At 32.7% G+C, this 21,374-nt stretch overlaps 2 protein-coding genes across 3 annotated transcripts in view; both read left to right on the top strand.

Annotated features, from left to right (window-relative positions):
• The window catches only part of fam107b (family with sequence similarity 107 member B), a 58,754-nt gene extending 50,106 nt beyond the window's left edge, over nt 1–8,648 (top strand). For both annotated transcript variants that reach the window (XM_056478477.1, XM_056478476.1), the window contains exons 3-4: nt 5,388–5,544; nt 7,662–8,648. In XM_056478477.1, coding sequence (XP_056334452.1) covers nt 5,388–5,544; nt 7,662–7,781 — 277 coding nt within the window. In that variant the 3' untranslated portion in view covers nt 7,782–8,648. The remainder of the gene's footprint in view (nt 1–5,387; nt 5,545–7,661) is intronic.
• Nucleotides 8,649–15,119: 6,471 nt separating this feature from the next.
• Nucleotides 15,120–21,374, top strand: part of nup205 (nucleoporin 205) — a 37,547-nt gene continuing 31,292 nt past the window's right edge. Inside the window, exons 1-4 of the mRNA XM_056477870.1 lie at nt 15,120–15,220; nt 16,503–16,645; nt 18,862–19,033; nt 19,129–19,273. Of these exons, the coding sequence (XP_056333845.1) occupies nt 15,145–15,220; nt 16,503–16,645; nt 18,862–19,033; nt 19,129–19,273 (536 nt within the window). The 5' untranslated portion in view covers nt 15,120–15,144. The remainder of the gene's footprint in view (nt 15,221–16,502; nt 16,646–18,861; nt 19,034–19,128; nt 19,274–21,374) is intronic.

Below are 21,374 nucleotides of genomic sequence, written 5' to 3'. Positions count from 1 at the left end.
CTGTAATCCCACTACTTACTGTTATAATTTGAATATTTGTAACACATGAATAACAATGTCTCGTAAGGACTGTTCTCAAACGTAGATTTGAATTTACCGGAGTGATTGTGCAAAAGAATAATTAACATATGCAAATAAGATGGTGTGGGTGTTGGAATCAAGTCACGGTCTTTTAAAGATTATTCATGCTTGAATTGAATCACATTGACTTTCACTGTCTGTGCAAAACAATGGGAGGTGTCATGTGGGAAAGTAAAATATCTCTATCCAGTTATGACTATTAATATTAGCACACCATTTTAATCTAACTTGTTTACTCTCAGATTCAGCAATTGTTCAAGTTATAACTGAACAACAAATAAAAACAACCATAAAACCACACCAATAAACAAAAAGCACATCCTTATCTTAAAACGGGCTCAAATGAAGACTGTTTACTTTTGGTTTATTATTATCAAACACTACATTTGAACCACGATTTACTGACGACACCTAGTAAAATGTCATTAAGTATAACACTAGTTATGCAATAAATATATTTTAGAAGGCACATTTAAAACTAGATTATTATTATTTAAATCAACATATTAATAACTGTTTAAGGCCCACAGTGCAGCTTTAAAATATTCTTATAACTTTACTTATAATATATATATATATATATATATATATATATATATATATATATATATATATATATATATATATATATATATATATATATATATATATATATATATATATATATATATATATATATATATATATATATATATATATATATATATATATATATATATATATCTCTTATAACTTTACCAATATGATTCAAATCCCTAGCTTTTACTTTTGTCAGCAAGAGATTGACTTAAGTTGTTTTAAATATTAACATTATGTATAATGACTTTTAAATATATATTTTAAGATTAAGTACACTGTAAATAGTGATTAGTTGACTTAATTTAAAAAACGCATTTCTTAAAAATGATTAAGTAAATGAACCATGAATATTTATAAAAAAATAAGTTAAGACAACTTAACGGTTCCAAGTTACATTGGATTTCCTTTAAGTTAAGTCAACTTGTCAGTTTTAAGTCAATGAATTTACTCACTTTTTAAGTAAATATTTATTTTTTAAATATTAAAAATGAAGTGCTATTTCATCTTTACATAAATATGCTACACTGAATAAAAATAGAAGATTATTTCACCCATATTTAGATGTCTTCGTTGTCCAAAGGTTGTATGAAACATTAAATTAACACACTTTATGTGCATTTTCTTATATATAAAATCACTTTTGCTCACTTTATTACCTTCCAACAGCAAAATGGCTAATATCTGACCCACATAACGACAAAAACAGAGTTTAGTTCTTGTCTCGTGATGGAAACACCCTTATATTAGTTTCCTCTTGGCAACATAATGGATTTAATCATTTATAAGAAACGTCCCCAGCATCATAAAGCAATGCTTTGTTTTCTCTTATCATGTTTGTGCGTGTTTGATCGATAATTGAAGTCATAAAGTTACCTGTTCATCAGACACACATTCCAGCCATGTGAATAATGTCTACTCTTGCTCTTATTTCTTAGAAAAGAATGAATAGTTGGATGAAAAGGTGAAATGCTGTTCAGAAGGTAAATCAGTGACATGACAGAAATGTTTTCTTCACTCACCTGGTGGAGATTATCGTAATTCCAGGTTTTGTGAGCCGTACAGTTATATAATCGTTGTCCAAAAAGCCAAAACATTTTGTCTCCTATTTTCTCACCTCTGATATTCCCATCTGCTCCGCTCATTTCTTACTCATACTAGTCTAGACAAGTCTACAAAGTTTTGGAAAGCATAGACAAGACAGTCAACATTGCTGAGAGCTGGATTATGTTAAAATACTGAAAGATGAAAACTGATTCATTGCTATTATAAATCTATCAATAATTTAAATTGACTTCTTTTTATAATATCAGTTCTCTATGTAATATTATATATTGTTATTATTATTTTATATATTTATAAAGAATTTTATCATTATTAATAATAGGTGTCAAGACATTTGTGCTGCCCATTACAAAACAAACCATGGGAAAGTGCTAATTCTTCAGCGGGATAGCGCTCCTTCTCATACTTCAGCCTCCACATCAAAGTTCCTGAAAGCAAAGTAGCTCAAGGTGCACCTGGATTAGCCAGCCTAGTCACCAGATATGAACATTATTGAGCATGTCTGGGGTAAGATGAAAGAGGAGGCATTAAAGATGAATCCAAAGAATCTTGATGAACTCAGGGAGTCCTGCAAGAACGCTTTTTTGCCATTCCAGATGACTTTATTAATAAGTTATTTGAGTCAGAGATGTGTGGATGCAGTCCTCCAAGCTCATGGGAGTAATGCACAATATTAATTCGGTTTCCACTGCACCATGACTTTATATTCTATACTGTACATTATTTCTCTTAAGTGACAAGACTTTTGTCTAAGCAAAGTCAGACCTTACTGTCCTAATTAAATCATTAAAATCAAGGAATGATCAGATCTCTAAAAAATGCTAGGTTGTTGTAACCCAATGTTGGGTAAAATGTGATCAATCTCAATGTTGGGTTGTGTTTTTCAAATAAATTAAAATGACACTTTTTAACCCAACAGTTAGGTTTACTCATATTTGACCCAACATTGGTTTAAAATAAACAACCCACCATTTTTTGTACACTTAAAGAAATGTTGTGTTGTTGTAACTCAATGTTGGATCAAATATGGACAAACCCAACATTGGGTTAATTTCATTCATTTTCTTTCTTTTCGGCTTAGTCCCTTTATCAATCTGGGGTCACCACAGTGGATTGAACCGCCAACTTATCCAGCATATGTTTTACGCAGCAGATGCCCTTCCAGCAGCAACCCATCTCTGGGAAACATCCGCACACTCATTCACACTCATACACTACGGACAATTTAGCCTACCCAATTCACCTATACTGCATGTCTTTGGACTGTGGGGGAAACTGTAGCACCCAGAGGAAGCCCACACGAACGCAGGGAGAACATGCAAACTCCACACAGAAACGCCAACCGACCCAGCCAAGGCTTAAACCAGGGACCTTCTTGCTGTGAGGCGACAGCACTACCTACAGCGCCACCGCGTCGCCTGGGTTAATTTCTTTTAATTAAATTTAAATGACACATTTTAGCCCAGTTTTTATAGTTATCCATATTTGACCCAACATTTGTTAAAACATCTCAGCATTTTTTGAGTGTAATAATAATAATTTATATATATATATATATAATTCATTATTATTATGATGATGATGATGATTTTTATTTTTATTATCATCATCATCATCATCATCATTATTATTACATATTATGATTATTATTACATATTATGATTATGATTATTATTGTCATTATTATAGTTATTGTTATTATTATTATTATTATTATTATTATTATTGTCATTATTATAGTTATTATTATCATTACATATTATTATTATTATTATTATTATTATTATTATTATTATTACATATTATAATTGTTATTTTTGTCATTATTATGGTTATTATTATTATTACATATTATGATTATTATTATTATTATTATTATTGTCATTATTATGGTTATTATTATTATTACATATTATGATTGTTATTTTTGTCATTATTATGGTTATTATTATTATTACATATTATGATTATTATTATTATTATTGTCATTATTATGGTTATTATTATTATTACATATTATGATTATTATTATTATTATTGTCATTATTATGGTTATTATTATTATTACATATTATGATTTTTATTTTTGTCATTATTATGGTTATTATTATTATTACATATTATGATTATTATTATTGTCATTATTATGGTTATCATTATTATTATTACATATTATTATTATTATTATTATTAGTAGTAGTAGTAGTAGTAGTATTAGTATTACATGTTGTTGTTGTTGTTGTTGTTGTTGTTGTTGTTGTTGTTATTATTATTATTATTATTATTATCATCATCATTATTATCATCATTATTATTATCATTATTCTTATTGTTATTATTATTATCATTATCATTAATATAATTATCATTATTATTATTATTATTATCATCATCATCATCATCATCATCTTCATTATTATTCATATGATTATTATTATTATTATTATTATTATTATCATTATTATTAGTAGTAATAGTATTATTAATAATAATATGTAATACATGTTTTGGCAGTTTTAGTACTTTTAGTACAGTTTTAACATTTACTTCAGTTAGTTGTCATGGCAACACATAATATTTTGAATCTAATATTTATATTTCATATATTTTTATTGTTGTGACATATGAATGGACTGTATATTGCATTATCACTGGCCAATTATTTGGCTCTTATTCCAAAACAACTTTGTGTTTCTGTCAAATTGATAATGTTTGAGTTCACTGGAAGTGTTTGATGATCAGCCGGTTTCAGCTTGATTATTATGCTGAAGCATGAGATTGAGAATTATGCAATAAAAATGTCACAGTAAAGTTCTGTAATTGAAGTTGTTAATCTCCATACGCTCTAAATGTACAGCAGCCTCTGGTCATTATGAACCAAATCCAATCCTTAAAACTCAACCCGCCAACCATCCGTATTGGATTACACTATGTGGGGCAATCAGGATTTTCACAGAAACATGTTCACAGTCACATTATGTAAGCCTATGGATTATTATCTCTAAACTGCGCTGGAGTCATCTCATCTTTTGCTCTCTCTCTCGTCGTGTCAAGCCTCTGATCGAAATTGTGAAATGGATGATGTTATGGTTTTAAATCGAATCCGGTCCTAAATTTAAACTCCAAAGTGCCTTAATTTAATTTAATTTAGTTAAAAGATGTGTGTTTTTGTTTTTCTTAGTGATTAAAATTGCAATTTAAGCAATTATTATTTAGATAAATGTAAGAAAATTCATATAGACTGAACTATATGTGACTGATGCTGGAAAAATAAGTCATGATGGGAACATTTTCAAAAATTTGTCCTATTTTCACAGGCTCCATTTAAATAAATAAATAAATAAATAAATAAAATTTAAATACAGAGTATTACCTGTTTAAAGTCAAGTTGGAGAAAAATACAGCTTTCTGAAGGTTAAAAAAATCACCTAGTAAATATGTAGGAAAGTAGATAGAGATTTATTGCTATTTATTTAAAAATATATACAGAACTGATCAAAAATGACTAATAATAAGCATTTGAATGTATTAGTCAATGTCTTATTCATTAAGACAACAGAAACACTATTGGATTAATCAGCATTCATAATTGAATCGCTTGATAATTCATTGATAAATACTTTTCAAAACTAATTTGTCGTCAACTTGTTTTGTCCTTCTCACAGGGGTCTCGCGCCACAGAATAAGCCTGAGCTTCAGAAGGTGATGGAGAAGAGGAAGAGAGACCAGGTGCTGAAGGCCCAGAAAGAGGAGCAGGAGGCTCACAAGAAAAGATCAGACCTGGAGATCGAGCTCATGAAGAGACGAGAGACACTTGAACAGGTGGGTGGGTTTTGTGTGTGTGTGTTTCCTCACATACACTACAAATACTGTGGTCAGCATAAATGAGTACACCCCTCACAAATCTATGTTTTAAATTATTATTTTATTAGGATTCTATACATTATTTTATTTTATACATTATTTCAGTCATTGCTGAAGCCAAATCTGGAGCTAATTTAACAAAATAACTTGCTGTAACAATTCAAAAATTAGTAGCCCAAATTTATGTTAAAGAAAAATATTCTATGCAAATTTGAACTTTTGTTGTAATTTTGGAGTTTGTATTGTTTTTGTGGAAATTTTGCTTGAATTTAAATGTATTATCTTTTTTTTTCTAAAGATATCTAGTGACTAAAATATTATTTTAATAAATATATCTGTTAAATAAACCTGTCTTGTTTAAATGCATCAAAATTATATGACCTATATTCACAGAGAAATTGATACATATTTTCAAAATGGGGAGTACTCATGTACTGTATACTGAGCACTGTTCATACACTACTGGTCAGAGTTTGGGATCAGGCAGATTTTTCTATTCCTCTTCTGTTATGATTATTATTGGTAATCAAGAATTAATAATGATTCTCTGAACATTGTTTTTCCTGCTTCATAATTTTGTAGAAGCTGTGATAACTTTTTAGGATTCGTTAATTAAAAACATTAAAAACAACAACATTTGTTTGAAATAGTGTAAGTATAGTCATACATTGTAATAATATACTGTGAAACTATTGTTATTATTTTTAAAATATTTTTATAATAACTTTTAAAATATTAAAATATTTTAACACATTTTTGAATATAATAGTTGTAAATGATACTATTTAATGTAATTATTATTTTTTTAAACAGCTATTTTTAATAACTAACATAACAAATTATATACATATGTATAAATGTATATATGTGTGTATATATATATATATGTGTGTATGTATATGTATATATATATATATATATATATATATATATATATATATATATATATATATATATATATATATATATATATATATATAGTTATATAGTTATGTTAATTAGCCAAGTCATTGGACAGCAGTGGTTTGTTCTGTAGCCAATAAAAAAATGATATTTAAGATGTTCTTAATAGTATTTACCTTAAAAAGTATATAATTTAAAAAAAATTACAATTATATTAACACTATTATAAAAACATTAAAACAGTCATTTCAGCCAAGTTAAAACTAAACAGCACTCAGGAAATATTTGAAAAATATTCACAAATATTTCACAAGAGGGCTAATAATTTTGCCTTCAAATGTATATATAAGATATTTGAAGGCAAACTTATTAGCCCTCCTGTAAAATTGTAGTTATTTTTCAAATATTTGTAATAATTAATGTCACAATAAATAGATGTGTCCTTGATGAACAAAAGTAAATACATTTCTATGGTGCGTGTAGTACTGAATCACATATGATGATGTATCCCAATTTCAACCAAAACATGAAGCAGCCCACAATACTGATGGTAATAATAAGAAATGTTACTTGAACAGCAGATCATCATTTCTGAAGCATCATGTGGTCCATACTGAAGCCAGGAGTAATGATGCAAATGATTTCACAGGAATAAATTACATTTTGGGCGGCACGGTGGCTCAGTGGTTAGCACTGTCACCTCACAGCAAGAAGGTCACTGGTTTGAGTCCTGGCTGGGCCAGTTGACTATAGGTGAACTGAATAAACTAAATTGTCCACAGTGTATGAGTGTGTTTGTGAAAGAGTGTGTATGGGTGTTTCCCAGTACTGGGTTGTGGCTGGAAGAGTATTTGCTGTGTAAAGCATATGCTGGAATAGTTGTCTGTCTATTGACCACAATAGTTGACCACTGATGAATAAAGGGACTCAGCCGAATGAGAATGAATGAATGAATGACATTTTAAACCACATTCAATAAGAAAAAATAAGAAAATAAAGATATAATATTTCACAGTTGTAAAGTTTGACTATATTCTTGATCAAATGAATGCAGCCAAAATAGGCTTCATTTAAAAACATTATTAAAAACCACACACTTTTGAGCAGTTGTGTATATAATGAGTTTACAGTAAGCAAAAATGTCTGACAGAAACCATCTTCTTTTACTTCAGTTGGAACTGGATCAGCATAAGGACGACGAGGAGCAAGAAAACACCCCAGAGTTCGTCAAAATGAAAAGCAATCTGAGAAGAACCAAACAAGAAGCGGACGGGCAGGAACGCAGCACCTAGAAACCCACTTTCATGGCCCATTCATTGACATGGCAGCCGGACTGTGGTTTGTGGGGATTTCCTGGTGTTTCTCCCAAATGTGTCCCTGTGAAACAAGTGACTGTAGACGAACAGTTCCTGTTGCCTGCTTGCAGACACAACCAGTATTCACTCTGCCTCTTTTTCCTGAACAACCATCACAAATGAAGAGGATTGACCAATTAACACACACACACAAAACTCTTGCACATGGACGCAGCCTCATTGCCACCGGCTTTGAAAGAACATGCATGGCGGAACAAACAGAGACCACATGAGTACATTGTTGGGTATTTTTTATGATATTTTTGGAGGGGGGCACATATTATTTTTACAATTTTATTTTCAAGAAAAAGCGGGACACTGGATGAACTCTTTTAAGCCAAAACAATCCTCTTTTATTTATGTTCAGTCTAGGTGTTTTGTTGGAAAGGGTGACATTTTATTTTCTCTTTTGGCTGACGAGTAAAATGAAAAGGAAGCTAAATATAAAGTTGCAAGGTGTGACGGACGGATCGTGCTTGCTTTTTATGAACTGTAATATTTGTGCGCTCCCTCTTGCTCAATTTCACTAAGCAATACTAGTTAGTTTTGTGAGTTTTTCTTTGCAAATATTTTTGTTATATCTTTTTTTATGAGAATATGTTACTAATAAGTTAATACACTTCAGTTCAATGTGATAAATGCAAACGCATCTGTTTTCTTTCACTTGAATGAGGGAAGAGAACGTGAAATGCTTATTGAAGAAGAAAGACATGTGGTTTTGTGTAGATTTGAGCCAATAAATAACCACTCCTTGTGTTCCTTTAAAACTTCTTTTAATAAATATAATTATTTTATCATGTTGAATTAGTTGCTAAGTTGGTCTTTATGAATTGCTGTGTGACCAAGAAATACTAGGGATTGTTTAAAGAAGGATATTTCCGTTATCCCTCTGGTGGCCATTTTAAGAGTAAAAAGGTGTGTTGAATATGTACTGTATGTATATACAGCTGAAGTCAGATTTATTAGCCCCCCTTTGAATTTTCTTTTTTTAAATATGTCCCAAATGATTTTTAACAGAGCAAGGAAATTTTCACAGTATGTCTGATAATATTTTTTCTTCTGGAGAAAGTCTTATTTGTTTTATTTTGGCTAGAATAAAACCAGTTTTTGTTTTTTAATAAACATTTTAAGGTCAATAATATTAGCCCCTTTAAGCTATATATTTCTTCAATAGTCTATCGAAACCATTATTATAACAAACCATCATTATACAATAATTTGCCTAATTACCCTAACCTGCCTAGTTAACCTAATTAACCTAGTTAATTCTTTAAATGTCACTTTAACCTGTATAGAAGTGTCTTGAAAAATGTCTAGTAAAATATTATGTACTGTCATCATGGCAAAGATAAAAGAAATCAGTTATTAGAAATGAGTTATTAAAAATATTATGTTTAGAAATGTGTTGAAAAAAATCTCTCCGTTAAAGAGAAAATGGGGAAAAAATAAACAGGGGGTTAATAATTCAGGGGGGCTAATATTTCTGACTTCAACTGTATGTTTGCAGGGATGGGCGAAAATACATTTAAATGTGTATCAAAATAAAATACAAAATACAGCAGCCACAAAACGTATCAAAATAAAATAGTGTATTTTGGTATTTTAAAAAAATACTTCGAAATACTTTTACAAGTTAGCATGACCCTTCTTTGCAAACCTTCCATGAATAGGCTTATTTGATCAATCTCTTCACTGTTAAACGTGAAGTAAACTATATTTGATAGCAACAGCTTTTCTCTGAGCAGGTTTTAGCAGATTCTCTGCCACCTCGTTCACCTCTACTCTTACCGTACATGCATAGACATCAATACTTTTTTACTTGTTTCTTTTTTATTTATTTAGTATACTTATTTGTACAATTTTCATACAGAAAGCCCTGTTTAATGCAAATACTGTAATGAGAGATAATGAGAAAATAGTACTATATCTGTGTCAGAATTATTAGCCCCCTGTTTATTTTATTCCCCAATGTCTGTTTAACAGAGAGCAGATTTTTTTCAACACATTTCTAAACATAATAGTTTTAATAACTCATTTCTAATAACTGATTTCTTTTATCTTTGCCATGATGACAGTAAATAATATTTGACTAGATATTTTTCAAGACACTTCTATACAGCTTAAAGTGACATTTAAAGGCTTAACTAGGTTAATTAGGTTAACTAGGCAGGTTAGGGTAATTAGGCAAGTTATTGTATAATGATGGTTTGTTCTGTAGACTATCAAAGAAAAATAGAGTATATTATTAAAGAGGTAATAATTTTTACCTTAAAATGGCTTTTAAAAAATTTAAAACTGCTTTTATTCTAGCCGAAATATAACAAATAAGACTTTCTCCAGAAGAAAAAATATTATCAGACATACTGTGAAAATTTCCTTGCTCTGTTAAACATCATTTGGGAAATATTAAAAAAAGGAAAAACTATTTCAAAGGGGGGCTAATAATTCTGATTCAACTGTATTTTCCATCCATTGTGTGGCCAGTAAAATTAATATAATCTCTGTATAATAATTATTCAGCCTCTTAACATTCTTATATTTTTAAAGGGTGATATATGAAGTGTTTTTTTTTTCACAGAATTTTTGAAAATGACTAAAATGGAGTTATCAATTTTTGCAAATAAACTTCATACAGTTGAATTCAGAATTATTAAACCCCCTTTGAAATCTTTTTATTTTATTTCAGACGAAAGTAACAAAGCGATTTTTTCGAATTTGCTTTCCAGGCTGTAGCAGCACATTCAGCATGCAACACTTGATTGAGCGGCCAACTTGATTTCGGGACTGTGTCCCGCGGTTGGGTCTAAATTTAAGTTTTAAAGTGCAAATGTAAATTATTGAAGCAGTTCTTTTATTCCTTATTACAATGTTTTTCTTTTCATGTGTCACACTAATGATCAATCTACAGGCTATGTAGTGCAGTAACACATTCTAAAATTTGCAATCTGTTTTTTTTTTTAGTTTAAAAGTAAATCAGGTTTAAATGGCAGGAGTTCCTGATGAAAGTGTGTGTGTGTGTGTGTGTGTCTGCGTGCGTGTGTCTCCTCACATACACTAAAAATGCAGTGTTCAGCATATAGAACACAAGTCTATCTTTTTCAAAGTACGACTTGAGATGAAAGTAAACCTCTTATTTATGCCCCACTGCTAATAGAAAAATCTTATTTTTCGCTTCCATTAGAGTTTAATAAAACAAATATTTTAAAAATATAGAAAATTTTTACATTTTGCATTGTCAGATTGCTTTTGAAACATTTGACCAGGGTGTCCGTGGGGTCTTAAAACCTATTAAAAATGTATAAATCAATTATGTGAAATTTAAGGCCCAAAAACTATTAAAAAGTCTTAAGTGCTGTTTTACAAGGTATTAAATTTTATATCATTTTTGATTATTCAATGTACAGTTGTATGCTAAAGTTTGCCTGAATTAAACCTGTCAATATCAGGATGCTGTGTAGTTTATATATGACATCAATGAAATCCTGCTAGATCCTGACATCATGCTGCTTTGTTTACTGCAGGAACCAAGGTAACACCATTATTTCTGCAGTTCTATAGGCGCCAACCTGCTGAATTAGCTAGATTTCATTTATTCATTTTTTTTCCGGCTCAGTCCCTTTATTTATCTGGGGTCGCCACAGCGGAATGAACCGCCAACTTATCCAGCACACGTTTTATGCAGCGGGTGCCTTTCCAGCAGCAACCGATCTCTGGGAAACATCCATACTCTCAAATTCACACTCATACACTACAGACAATTTAGCCTACCCAATTCACCTGTACTGCATGTCTTTGGACTGTGGGGGAAACCGGAGAACCCAGAGGAAACCCACGCGAATGCAGGGAGAACATGCAAACTCCACACAGAAACGGCAACTGACCCAGCTGAGGCTCGAACCAGCAACCTTCTTGCTGTGAGGCAATCGTGCTACCCACTGTGCCACCATGATGCCCAATTGTTGTTTATCTTGTTAAACGTTTTAAACCACTAACAGAGTTGACATTTTCCACCATTTTGTGCTTTAACTGAAGATGCTAACCTCAGAATAGATACCACATGGCAAGTCTAAAACAGGATTTGATGTATTTTTATCATGTTGTTGTTTATAGAAAGTCACTGAAGCATCACTATAACAGAGTTGACATATAATTATTAATACTACTAGTGTATTCTCAACTTCTTGCAGATATTAATAAGAATAAAGTAAATGACGCCTCAATGCCTTTGAGTTTCCCATAACAGGATGTGACATCACTTGGAGCAACTCACATGTTTTTTTTTCCTATCAGTGCTTTAAAGATTGCCTTGTCTTTTTAAATAACTGATGTAACTGAGTTGACTTGATGTATGGATAAACATAAAATGATTTATTACAAGGTGGCACGGTGGCTCAGTGGATAGCACTGTTGCCTCACAGCTAGAAGGTCGCTGATTCGAGACCCAGGTGGGCCATTTCTGTGTGGAGTTTGCGGTGTTCTGCGTGTGCTCCAGTTACACCCCACATTCCCCCTGTCACAATCAACATGTGGTATAGGTGAATTGAATAAAATAAACTGGCTGTAGTGGGCAACATGATGGCTCAGTGGTTGGCACTGTCGCCTCACAGTAAGAAGGTCACTGGTTCAAGTCCCGGCTGGCTCAGTTGGCATTTCTGTGTGGAGTTTGCATGTTCTCCCCGTGTTGGCGTGGGTTTCCTCCGGGTGCTTTGGTTTCTCCCAGTCAAAAGACATGCGCTATAGGTGAATTGAATAAACTAAATAGGCCGTAGTGTATGAGTTTGTATGGATTTTTCGCAGTACTGGGTTGCAGCTGGAAGGGCATCCGCTGCGTAAAACTTATGCTGGATAAGTTGGCGGTTCATTCTGCTGTGGCAACCGCTGATGAATGGAGGGACTGAGCCGAAGGGAAATGAAATTGGCTTTAGTGTGTGTGTGTGTGTGTGGGAATGAGTGTGCATGAGTGTTTCCCAATACTAGTTTACAGCATCCTTTGTGTAAAACATATGCTGAAATAGTTGGTGGTTCATTCCGCTGTGGTGACATCTAAGATAGAGACTAAGCTGAATGAATGAATGAGTTTTATTACTGAATTTACAAGTAATACAGAAAATTTATATTTTATCCAATTATTCATACAAGTAAATGAAAATGGATGAAAATTAGACTTAATTGTTTAATAATAATCTTCGAAGCTGAATATTTTAATCAGGAGGAACCGTCGCTCATTTATTATTATCATTATTATTATGGTGTCCAGTCAGTTTTGACAGCAACCAGAACAAGTTTGACCAATAAAAGTCTGACATGAATGTATGAAATGAATAACAGTCTTGAAGTCCTGCAACTTTCAAAGGTGTTATTAAGTCATCAGGCATTTTCCTAACAAGGCCTGTCCTGCCCACAGCAAAAAATGAAAACGTCCATATAAAAGTTTAATTTTGAGGGTAAAAATGATTCAGAAGATTGAGACTTCAGAAAACATTGGTAATCTTGTAATCTTTTTATCCTTCGTAGCAAACTACAGATTGAGGCTGAGGCTCTTAGTTACTCATAGAATGCTAAAATGCTAAAAGCAAAAGCAAAATAGAAATGAAACTAGAGCAGATCTTAATTCCAGAGGTTCTTATGTAACTGTGCTGTGTTGAACATCTGGTAGCAGAAGTAGGTCTGTGAACTGTGTCACTGAATTAAGCCCTTTAGAAAGATGTACTTATCACAGCTAAAATAACACTGTTTTGATTTCAGCACTTTACCTTTATGGAAGGATTCTCTGAATATTACACCATTTCCAGCACTGTCTTACCAGGACTTTCCTACAATCAGTCAAATTATGAAATATTAAGCTGGCAACGAATCTTCAAAAACACTCTCTTTAGTTCTTTGTGCACTTCTTCAGAGAAATGTTGGTTTTATAAATGATAAAATTGATATTCATAAAATTAACTAATTCATCATTTATGTTATAACTTGCACTTACTTTTTAGTTAGATAGCTGTTATCTTTGGAAAATACCATTAAGTTTTTTTCTGATTCCATTGGCCAGGAAATGTGTATTTAAAAATAGTATCAATGCTGCTGAAATACTTATGATAAAGGGCAAAACAATATGCATCTAGTAAGAAAGTAAAGAAGTAAAGTAAAAAAAATGCCATCCCATGGTTTTATTATAGTAAAAGTTCAGTATGTTTTTGCCCCATTGATTGTTATAATTTCTAGAGTTAAACTATGATTAGTGGATCAAAATCAAAGCTGATTTGTGGGTTTTACTGAAGGTAAAATTGACTTTGAGAAACTCATTTGGAGTTTTATCTTGTATTATAGATTGTGTTTATTATCATTGCTGATTTCGATTTTTGTTGTGTTTCCCAGTGATAGGTTGCAGCTGAAAGGGCATCCGCTGCGTAAAACATATGCTGGAGAAGTTGGTGGTTAATTCCGCTGTGGCGACCCTTGATTAATAAAGGGACTAAGCTGAAAAAAATGAATGACTGAATGATGGGTGTTTGTGTTGGTGGGTTTGTAAATAGAAGGACAATACCACCCTCTGGTGCTAGAAAAATGGGATAGGAATAGTTTTCAGGCAGTATTTGGGGCATCAGTCGCTCAATTTCACTCAGTGTTAAATATTTCGCTTGGTGGCTCAAAAACGGGTTCGTCCATTAAGTCGTGTTAAGTTCTAAGGGCGTTTTTTGTCTTATCAAAGATACACGCTGGCTAATAATACAATCTTTTCTTTGTAATGCTTACCCAAACTGACACTCGTTAAACAAATGCAAAATGTAAAGGATTTTTCTTTTTAAAATTATTTACTGAAATGACAAGTCGCTGTAATCACAGTTAACTTTGATTTGTCCGTTCTTAAATACGGTGAGAAAAGTTACATGCACCACGTGACTACGCTGTCTATGTTGAGCAGTGAGCAAAACATTTATGTGTAAATAGCATAGACTGTAAAATAAATAGCTATGTAAGGACGATCAATTTATTTGGGAAAATTGTGTATACAAATAAAAGATAAAATATTATTCACTCTGAATGTGTAAAATTAGTAGCAACTTTAGTACTGTCAGTATCCGCTTGCCATTCTAGCAAAGAACAAACCTATATCCTTTTTGACTCTACCAACTTCTATTTCTATAGGTCCTACCAGGGTCCTACGCTCATGTGGCATTCATGTCCAAATGACAACAAACCAATGTTGTCGAAATTAAAAATAAACAAATATATAAGCGATAAGACAGTAAATAAGTGCACACCAATGTGAATAAATAAAATCTCTTTACAAAAGAAACCGAAAGTTATGTTTTCACACCGGCAAAATTCGGGGCAGCTCACTCACGCTTCAGACATGGCGACGCAGATGGCGGTAAATTCAGGTATTAATGTATACATTTTGTATTTCAACGTATTTAGTGTTTTATACGATGTAGAAAACTGACTGTTGTATCAGCACGTTAAACCAAAGCATTTCATTACATTTAAAGTACAAGTTCTTCGTCAGCCATTCACTTTATCGCTATCTTCACCAGAAAATAGGCTGAAAGTGTGTAACTAAATGCGCAACACTAACGTTACGTTACATTGTTTACTTATATCTGGGCACCTTTTAAATGAGGTTTTATTAAGGTAAAAGTCATTGTAAGACGTGTTCTTTGTGCGACCAGAAAAATAAATGTCTCTTAAAATCGCCTCGTGATTACGCTCTTTACGTCTAATACAAATAATATCGTTACATGGAAAAGATAAGGCCTGAATTAAGTCTTAAATATACTTCATTATCTATTTAAGAGGTAACCTTACCTTTATACTGTTTAGTGGTATACATATTTTGTCTTATTTTGCATAGTTGCATATCTGTTTCCTTGTTTTGTACCTTACGGCTGTTGTTGGTGGTTATCAGTGAAATGAAAGTTGTATCAGCTCTGCTATTGAGATGTTAGGTTTTTGTTTTGTTTTTTTAAAAATGTAAATTTGACAGCTTGAGTTTTTTTTTTTACATTTATAGATCACGATAAAGGTAAAAGTGGAGTAACTGAATGGCTTTTATTTTGTGAAAGTGACAAAAACACTAGTCCAAAGACACTTAGTAAACATGAGGGTTGTAATAGTCTGAAACTAAAACAGTAAACCTAAATAACTTGTTGCTTAAAATAAATGCTAACTAAACTAAGCAAAAAAAAAAAAAAAAAGAAATAAAAAATGAAACCATATAAACACTTTAAAGTGAGATATTTACTAATAAAACATGCAACAAAAGGACAAAAACGTTCAAGTGAAAACAGAAAAATTCTTTTATATAGTTACTCAATTATACGTCTCACTGACAGAAGAAATAATGTGAAAATGCAACTTTTTAGTCACTAATCTAGAGAAATACATATGAACAGTTTAGATGCAAAAACCTCTAAAAGCCATTTAATAGTTTCTTCTAAAATTAGCATTTTTCTGCAACTCGTGTGTGCGTGTGTGTGTGTGCGTGTGTGTGCGTGTGTGCGCGTGTGTGTGTGTGTGTGTGTGTGTGTGTGTGTTGGCTCAGTGATTTTACATTTATAGTGATGGATACGTTTTTTTCATTGCCAACATTTCAGACAGCATTTAGAGGTTTTTGCATCTGAGCTCCTCATATATTTTATAAAGAGATTGTGATTCTGTTTGCAGGAGCCAGTCTGTGGGGCCCGCTGAAGGAGCTCTGGGAGGCTGTGGAAGGGGCCATATGGAGACGTCAGCCAGAAAGTGTTCATCTTTTAGATCTGCAGTTGAAGAAACACAAACCCTGCTTCCTCAACCTCTTCAAAAACCCAGTACGTAAATAATAATCTGACCAATCTGATAATGGCATAACTTTGTTTGGCTGCAGCAGTTTCGTTCCCTGCAACTTTTCCGATTAAGTATCCCAATGTTTTCGGCTGCTCGCGCCACTTGCATAATGTCAGGTGACTCGGGCTCTGCGCAGCCTTTAACTGCAGCTCGTGCTGTATTGAACAGACGCACGTCACTTCATAACTATAGCGGCCGTTTTTCGACTGAGCTAAATTTATTTTTGATGTCTTGGTCACACTATTTGGAGGGCTGGAACAAATTGCCTCGGGGTCCAAGTTCAGCTTGCGGGCTGCCAGTTGAATAGCCTGATACATGGAAAACATGGTTTTATTATCTGTAAACTCAAAAAGCTTCAAATATATTTTTATCTTGTTTTTTTGGGGAGCATTGGTACTATTTTTTTATATAGGGTCCATACGGTCATGGAAAACCTGGTAAAGTCATGGAATTTTGACTTGGTGTTTTCCAGGCCTGGATAAGTTTTGGAAAAACAGCAAAACCCACAAGGTTTTGGAAAAGTCATGGAAATTACATTTACATTTAGCAGACATTTTTGTCCAAAGCAACTTAAGCTGCGGTCACACTAGAGTGTCTTTCGGTGCTGCTAAACAATATGATTAGACATTAATAAAAATGAGCGATGGCTCCATATTTTAAATTTCTTCAGTTATAAATGATCTTCTATTGGTCTCACGCAATCACCTGATGTGATTTTCCAGGTAAGAATTCACCAAGCTTGAACTTTCGAATGCAGTGAAATGCGAAACACGTGCTTGCGTTTCTGGTCTGCCGCATTTGCATGCCTATAAATGGTAGCCTATGGAGTGAAAAGTGCAGTGTGATCGCGGCTTTATAATAGAAGTAGTTTTACCTACTATTACTAGTTTAACAATCTATTAAGATTATCTAAAATGACTTTGACAAATATCTGTATATTGGAATGGAGGTTAGTTGTTTTTACTTTTCTTTTCTTGGCCAAAAACATGAAACAAAACAAACACATTATAAGTGCTGTTTAAGCATCATCTGTTTTACATAGATATAAAAAATAAATTAAACTATTGCGTGTTTTATGATATGCTGTAATAAATTTAAACCTTTCTTATGATTTACCACGTATATGTAGACGTTACATGAAACATTAGGTCATGAAAATTGACTTGAAAGTCCTGGAAAAGGAATTTTTGTAGAAAAAATGTGGATGAAACCTGTTATAAGTAGGGTACATAGGTAAGCAAAAAAGTGTTTACTGTAGTAATTGGTCTTGGTAAAAGCTCTTGCAGTTGAAAATCTATGGACAATATTTCACTGAATAAACATTAAGATCAGATTTATTTATTAGATTTTTGTGACAGTTAACAAACAAAGTCAAAAGAGAAAATAACAGTACAAATAGAAAAATGAAAACTAAACAACATTGTAACCCTATTATTCTGCAACACACATTAAATGATGTGCATAAACAATATATGATGTGCATTCATTTTACAAGTTGAGCATATAAACAGGTCAGTACCGAAAGTTGAGGTTGGCAGCATGGTGTATTAGGTCAAATAAATAATTATAATAAAAGAAAAAATGAAAAGAGAGAGAAACGGCAAAATATATTAAACTGAATAGACTGGGGGTGGCACATTCTTCAAACTTGTGGTTTTATGTCAAGAAAGAGTTGAATGCTAGTCCTATATCAGCTAGTCCTATATGTAGTCATCTGGAAGGTACAGACTAAAAGTGTAAGATGAGCAACCATTCATTCTACTGTAACTGCTTCAAGTTTCAGAGATTTGACATGCTTCAAGAATGGCAACCAAATGTTAAAAAATCTAATCACTAAACTCTAATTTAGCAAAAATAACATTAAGATTAGTTGAATTAAATAATAGACACACACGCATTAAACTGAATGATAAGAGCTGGAAATCAGGTGTTTGATAGTAATAGATTTATAAAAAGCCCTCAGTGTGAATGAAACATAGTTCTACGTTTCTGTAATATATAGATAAAATACTTATTTTGTATAGTGAAAAGGATATTTTTGCTAAAAACAAAATCTGCTTAAATGTAGAAAAAAGTGCACTTTTGATGATGTATTGTGATATAAATACTAATAGTTTTGAAAATGTAGCAATGGCTTGTAAACGCTGCACCAAACCATATAAAAAACACTGTAAAATACTATGTTTTTTCTCCAAAACAGCCGAAGAGTGCAGAACAGAGAGAGAAGGTTCGGAAAGCCAGTACAGAAGGCGTCGCGATCCAGGGTCAGCAGGGAGCAAGACTACTTCCTGAGCAACTCATCTCTGAAGCCTTCATCCTCAGTGACCTTTTTGACCTTGGAGAACTAGCTGCCCTCGAACTGCTGCTGGCAGGTACACATGCTCAACATACACTTCAGGACTGATCTTATGGTGTCAAGGCAGTGAAGTGTCTTTTTAAATAATGGGGTCTTCATGTGTATTTTTAGGAGAGCACCAGCAGCCTCACTTCCCCGGCCTGACTCGAGGCCTGGTAGCTGTGCTCCTTTATTGGGATGGCAAACGCTGTGTGGCCAATTCTCTCCGCTCGCTTATCCAGTCCAGACATGGGAAGACTTTTACTCTTGACTTGAGGTTTGCTGTTTTTCTTTTTTTCTCTCGTACTTACTTTTTAAGACATATTTTGTCTAAGGGTTTGGCAGGTTATTGAATGCACTGCAAAACAACTCCTAGGAATATAGAAATGTTGGTTCTTTGAATCCAGTTTATTAAAAACCCCATCTATACCAACGTACAGTAGCCTGCAGTAGAGTCCACGTCTGTCATGTTTGAGGCCGTTTGTGTGTTCTCAGAAATGCTGAGAAACTTTCATATTGTATAGTTTGTATTAGAGTTGATGTTATTTTTGTAAGTTAACCAAATATCATCCAGGTATCAATTACAAAAACTAGGATTTTCTGTTGGATTATTGCAAAAGACAAGATCTGTGAGCAGCAAAAACTTGTGACTCATACGTGTTGTGCTTATCAAGAGATATAGAATACATTTTAAAGCATCAAGATACTTCACAGAAGAGCAAAGTTATAATGTTATTTATTAACCAACTATACCTATATATATATATATATATATATATATATATATATATATATATATATATATATATATATATATATATATATATATTTGTATTATTATAGACATGTGATATTGTACATTTGATCAGTTTCTCTGAAATATCCAGAGAAGCTGATATGACAATGAATCCAAATCTCCTCTCTCACCACTACTAAACTTTAGAGAATTTTTCAGCGTTTATTTTAAAACCTGCAAGTGTTTTTAGTTATGAAGGTTTGCTAGAGTGTCTGCTAAACAACAGTCAGGCTGTAAAACCATCTGTAGATTTCTTTTTCAAGATTTTTTTGACAGTTAAACAAATAGGAGTAAAATAGAGAATAACAGTACAAATAGACAAAATATATATGTATAACAGTACAAAATTGATTTATAAAAAAACATAATAAATAGGCCACACTATAACCCACATATTGTCAGTGTTGGGCACGCTCCTTTAAAAGTGTAATTAGTTATAGCTATTACTTCTCACAAATAGTAACTGAGTTACATCATTATAAAAGTAACTAATTACCAAGGAAAGGAGCTATTGCGTTACTTTAAAAAAATAGCATTTGTCAAATACAAACTACACTATTTTAATGTTGTGGGACAATGTGAGAGTTAACAGCAGCATGTCCTCAATATATAGCTAGATATTATTTTGTTTAATTCTGTCTGAGTAATAAGTGCTTCCGCTGGCGAAAGATGAAGTTTTATTTGCTTTGATGTCATGGCTTCAGCTCCTCCTTTGGTAGCAGAGCTCACGTTATCACCTGCACAGCCACTAATTTAATTTTGTGGGGGCATGTGACGAAGTGAGGTGCTTCATTAGATTAGTTACTCGCCGACACACAGAGACTCTTTTTATTTTATTTTTTTCCCCCTGGGCATAAGTTGCATGATACACAAACATTTTTACCTTTCAACTCAACGAGGGAAATGCAGTGCTTATATTTCCCGTTTTCAAACGCTACCTTTGAACTTGTTGTATTTGTCATCGTTCTGACTCCTGGTCGTTGGTGTGTGCGACTGACTGTGCGCGTGCTTGTGTGAACATCTGCACTTCTCTGCCTCTGATTGGCAAATGATGGAAATGTACTCTATAAAAGCCAATCATCACGTTCTCAGTTACACCATGTTGACAGACACACCAATCATCATCACTGGTTGGTTATGTCCCGTCCCGAACACACACGCACACCCCAGAAAGAGAGGTCCTAAAGAGCTGAGAGAGAGACGCCGCTCGCATGAAAACCACTTCAGTGTTTTCATTTATAGTATAGCGCATTTTATTGTCAGTAATGGTAACGGCATTGTAATAACGGAAGCAGTAAATTATTTGATTATTCGTTACTGAAAAAAGTATCGCAGTTAGTAACACTGTTTATTTATAGAACTGTTATTTCCATCACTGAATATTGTACAGCAAACAATATATGATGTGCACAGTAACTATGACAAATTAAGCATATTAACAGGTCAGTACTGAACGTTGAGGTTGACAGCATGGTGTATTAAGTCAAATAAATAATGATAATAAAATACATTTAAAAAGAGAGAGAGAAGGGAAAATTTGTTCGAGTGAATGGGCTGTGGGGTGGGATGTTCTTCAAATTTG

The sequence above is a fragment of the Danio aesculapii genome, chromosome 18, assembly GCF_903798145.1.
Source record: "Danio aesculapii chromosome 18, fDanAes4.1, whole genome shotgun sequence".
Lineage (NCBI taxonomy): Eukaryota > Metazoa > Chordata > Actinopteri > Cypriniformes > Danionidae > Danio > Danio aesculapii.
This window is presented reverse-complemented; position numbering and strand designations above follow the sequence as displayed.